At 39.2% G+C, this 4993-nt stretch overlaps 1 protein-coding gene across 1 annotated transcript in view; it reads left to right on the forward strand.

Annotated features, from left to right (window-relative positions):
- Positions 1-494: 494 nt before the first annotated feature.
- LOC109487615 (lipoyl synthase, mitochondrial-like) overlaps positions 495-4993 on the forward strand; it is a 10104-nt gene continuing 5605 nt past the window's right edge. The window contains exons 1-6 of the mRNA XM_019791620.1: positions 495-597; positions 1426-1589; positions 1994-2087; positions 3851-3931; positions 4227-4383; positions 4866-4955. Coding sequence (XP_019647179.1) covers positions 508-597; positions 1426-1589; positions 1994-2087; positions 3851-3931; positions 4227-4383; positions 4866-4955 — 676 coding nt within the window. The 5' untranslated portion in view covers positions 495-507. The remainder of the gene's footprint in view (positions 598-1425; positions 1590-1993; positions 2088-3850; positions 3932-4226; positions 4384-4865; positions 4956-4993) is intronic.

The following is a 4993-nucleotide window of genomic DNA, read 5'->3' on the forward strand; positions in this document are numbered from 1 at the left end:
GTTGGGTACAATTGCACCTATGATATACTTAGTATCCTTCAGCTAAGAGATAAAGTAGTGCCAGAAGAAAAAGAAAATCAACTTGGGAGTTTCCCCTTAAATACATTGAACAATCATTATCAGCATTATAAATCATAGAAGTGATGTTTGTTCCAGGGCATATAAATCCATAAATACTTGGGGAATTTGACTTTGGCTATTGGGTCTAACGGAAGGATACACTTTTGTACAGTGTACAGTGAAAGTGTGTCCCAGGAAATGGTGCTGTATATGGGTCAACGACCCCAGACGATTCCATTTATAGGGTGTCAAGGAAATATGATGCATGAAAATGTACCGATAAATAAATTTCAATATCCATTTCTCAAATCAATATATGCGTTTTTATAATAAAACCGTAAGCACATAATCATTGAGTAAAATTTGTTTGCTTTTTTTCTACGCCTTTCTTTTTACATAACCTCTCCCCATTTCGGAATGGCTTGTACTTCTGTGACGTCATTAAAGATGGCTGCCAAAGTTGGTACGATTTTTCTCAGACAACGCAAGATCGGTGATTTTCGAGGTCTACGCTGGCTTGATTTAGCGTACAATCAGGTAAACTGTCATACAAAATGTAGCGATTCTTCTGTGCGCTCAGAGCTACTCAGAACTTAACCTTTCTATTTGAAAATTGAAGTAAGACGAAGGGGGGGGGGGCAGTGGTTCGTGGTTTACGCAATCAAAAGTTGTCTTGTCGCAATCAAAACTTGTTGACCACAAATAATTTGAGAGGGTCTCTGATCCTACGTGTTCATGTATGTGTATACTACATAATTTGAATAACTCATTAATGTTACACCTAATAAATAAGCCATACCCTCAGGCTTGCATAATTATGTTTAAAACTACAAATTTATTTTCAATTATTTTTGCAGTAGCTGTAACGTTACATTTATAATTACAGCAAGTCTCCTTGAATAAATTATAATTTTGGCCACAGCTACATTTGTAGTAGAGTAAAAAGATAAAGAAAAAACAATAAGGCAAGTTAGGCAACACTGAATGTTGTGCTTATCACTGTTGTTATTCTCTCAGTTGTAATTTCTTTGTTTGGTTTGGATCATGATAATGATCATTCCGGCATACTCATTTTCACCTGAGTGAAGTAAGGAAAGTCGTTTTAAGTGCCTTTCCCAAGGGCACAAGGTCGGTTACTTGGCAGGATTCGAACCTGGGACCTCTTGGTCCTGATCCGAATGCTCTGCCATTACGCCAAACAACCCCATTTTTTTTTAAAACTGCTTGTTTGCTACAGACCCCGAGGCATGGCTGTGTGTGCTACTTGGCAGGATTCGAACCCAGGACTTCTAGGTTCTGAGCCGAATGCTCTGCCATTACGCCCCACACAACCCCAATTTATTTGAAACTGCTTGTTTGTTACAGACCCCGAGGCATGGCTGTGTGTGCTACAGCAGTCTCCCACAGGAGAAGAAAGACAAGATAACCCAGGGGCCAGGTCTGGGGGACTTCATCAGTGGTGATGTGGAGAAAACAGACACTTGGGACGATTACATGGGTAAACTCAAGCTAGAAAAGGGAGACAAGAGGTTTGTGAAATTATTATGAAAGTCCATCTGCGTTGGTAGTACATGTTATCATATTATTCATAATAAAATGTTGAACTTTATTCCAACACAAGGATTTACCAATGTTTGAAATGAAAATCAGTGAAGTCTTAGGATCCAAAGTTTGTGAAGATGTGTCATGTTGTGAAAGTGTTCCTCTGATCTCTGTTCATTCTTTTAAAAAATTTAAAGCAACTCAGCATCTTGAACTGTAGGTAGAATTCCATCAAATTCAAAACCTCCTCCCTTACATTACTATGCTGCGTGAGGCAATCATTGTCATGTAATGTTGGCCGATACTGAAGTTTTCGCTCTTCATTAGATTTGATTCATGTCCTGTAATATCTAGTCTATTGACTAATGTAAAATTTTGCCATTTTTCACAGATTGAGACTGCCTCCCTGGTTAAAGCGAGAAATCCCAATTGGTAAGAATTACCATAATCTCAAGGGAACACTGAGAGAGCTCAACCTTGCAACAGTAAGTATTGGGATAATTTATATTAAATTCAATGGTCTAAACTACTGTAAGTCCAGTTATGTTCACGAATGCTTTATTTCACGAGATGGAGCAATTTGGAAGTTCACGAGGTCTATGACTTCGCGAGTCGGTAATTTTTAACAAGGCGTTACATGTCTGCAAATTTACCGACAGTCAATAATTTTTTTTCCGCGTGAGGTACGTGTGAGGTACGCGCGGTTAGAACATGGTTCCGTGGACATGACACTGTCCAAACTGAAGCCCATCCATGCGAACTGGGTCCTGGGAGCATTGGACAGTATCGCCAACAACGTGGACATCGCCAGGGGATGGGATCGCACAGAGATCTGAGCCGCTGTGAGCCGACGGGCGCGTGAGTAAAAACAAAAGCCGCCGCCATGTTTGAACTTTCGGCTCGCAAATGTTGCCAACTTCTGCACAGTAGTCCTCGCGTAAATCATCTTTAGTTGTGAAATTTTAGCGCACTGTTCTATAAATTTGCTGTTTGGTAACGTTTAAAACCATGTTGATTCAACAAGTTGTAAAAAAAAAATAAAAAAAATCAAGCAAACTTAGACCATTAGACAACGCGCTATGTAAACAAAGGCCGCCATGTTGGATTTCTTGTAATTTGTCGATCGGCCCGGCGGTTACTCGGCGGTAGATTTTCGTGCAATTCTTCCCTATAATACCCTGTTAATGTTGTATATGTAGCGTAAATTTTCTTGGGATGTATGGAAATCTTGTGAAATGATTTTTTTGCGTGTAGCTTTGGTGAGTAACGTTGAACTCGTGTAGTTTGATCTCTCGAGGTATAGACAAAGAGGTACCGACAAAGACCCACGCTATCCCGCTTGGTTCTATTTTTTTTGCCGATTTTCCATACCGTAATAATTCTGCTTTACGTGGCTTGTACACGACAACAACTTTTTACCGATGTATGTTGTAAAATTCCGTATGTACGATGTTGCACATGTTTACAGCTGTTCACCGCTACGTTATCGCCGAACTAGCGTTCTTGTTAAAACTGATGTTGTCTAGTCGGCTTTGTAAACTTTTACCGTTCTTCGCAAGAAACACTTGTATTACCAGTAACAAAATAATGACTCCGTGAACCATATGCTCATTGAATAAAGTTTATTTGATTCTGAAAAGAAGTCTGCTGTTATTCGTTGAGTCTTGTCATTTACTACTACTACGTAATGTAGAAGTTGTTAGTATGGAGCTGAGACGCACGATGTTTGGGGGAGGGGGGGTGGTACGTACGGAATGGGTTCGCGAGGAGGTGAGTTCACGAGAAGAGCGTCTTCGTGAAAACCGTGAACTTAAAGATTTCGTAATCAAAAATGGACTTACAGTACTATATTATGTCATCTATTTCCTGTTTAAACTCTCCATAACTGTAATTCATTAAGTTAGCTTTATTACGTTTACCGAAGGAAAACATATTGTTTTTGCTCAGTTTCTTCCTCTTCCTCTTCTCCAAACAAATAAGGTTAATGACCTGAACCAGATGTCTGTCACCATGGTAACTGGTGTTGGGTTGCATCATGTTGCAATTTTATAGCAGGAGGGATTCAGACTCTTGTCTGATCATATATGACTGTGTTTGAGTAAGAATAACAGAGCAGACCATATGCAAAGGTAAACAATATGCATTTGCCTTGCAAATGTTACTTTTCTAGTTCTTTACCTCCTACAACTGAACAGAATGTATCTATTCTTCAAGATTGTGCTTATAAAAATGTTTCTGTAATTTTCAGGTGTGTGAGGAAGCAAAGTGCCCCAACATAGGAGAATGCTGGGGTGGGGGAGAAGACAAAACAGCCACTGCAACTATCATGGTCAGTTGTGAACTTGTGATTTAGTTAACCTTCAGCACTCTAACTTTCTACTACTCAATTCTAGTGTGGAGAACAATAATATTGTCATCCATTAGCACATATAGATAGAGTGCTAGACAAGCAGACTTCCCAGATGAAGATGACAAACGGTCATCGAAACGTCAGCTCTTGTTTAACAAGTGGTTGTGAAAAGAACTTTGCTATTCAATCTGAGTAGACTTATTGGCAAAATACTATTGAAGAATTGACTTAATGTTGTCATGTAAATAAGATTATGGGGTTTTCCAACTTGCAGGTAATGGGGGACACCTGCACAAGAGGCTGCAGGTTTTGTTCAGTGAAGACAGCAAGGCGTCCTCCCCCGCTGGATCCAAATGAGCCGGTTCACACGGCTGAGGCCATCTCCAGATGGGGGGTGGACTACATCGTCATAACCTCAGTGGACAGGGATGGTGGGGAAAGTTATCTTGTCTCTTAGTTAATCATAGATACAGTGTGTTTAAATTGTTATGTTTACTTTCACAGAAGGAAAACATATTGTTTTTGCTCTGTTTCTTCTTCCTCTTCTTTTTGTCCAAACAAGTATGGTCATTGACCTGAACCAGACGTATGCCACACTGGTTAACGAGTAGTGTTGGGTTACATCATGTTGCAATTTTATAGCAGGAGGGATTTTAGACTCCTGTCTAACCATATACATGTATATGAATGTGTTTGAGTAAGAATTAACAGAGCAGACCATATGTGAAGGTAAACATTATGCCTTTGCTTTGCAAATGCTACCATTCTAGTCATAGATAATGTGTTTGAACTGTTTCAATTTAAAAGTGTAGTTCTGTTTGAATAGAATATCCACTTTTGTCTTGTGTGTAGAAATTTCAAAAGTTGTAAAAAAAATTGGATTTATAATTTTTTTTTTTTTCATTTTGTGCAGATGTAGCCGATGGTGGATCAAGTCACTTTAGTCAGTGTGTGAAGGAGATAAAGAAAAGGTCTGCTGCTCTCTTTTGCATTGAAGTTACATGTAATATCAGTAAGAAAAAGAATGCAGTATCATTGATG

The sequence above is a fragment of the Branchiostoma belcheri genome, unplaced genomic scaffold (assembly GCF_001625305.1).
Source record: "Branchiostoma belcheri isolate BF01 breed outbred unplaced genomic scaffold, Haploidv18h27 scaffold9, whole genome shotgun sequence".
Classification (NCBI taxonomy): domain Eukaryota; kingdom Metazoa; phylum Chordata; class Leptocardii; order Amphioxiformes; family Branchiostomatidae; genus Branchiostoma; species Branchiostoma belcheri.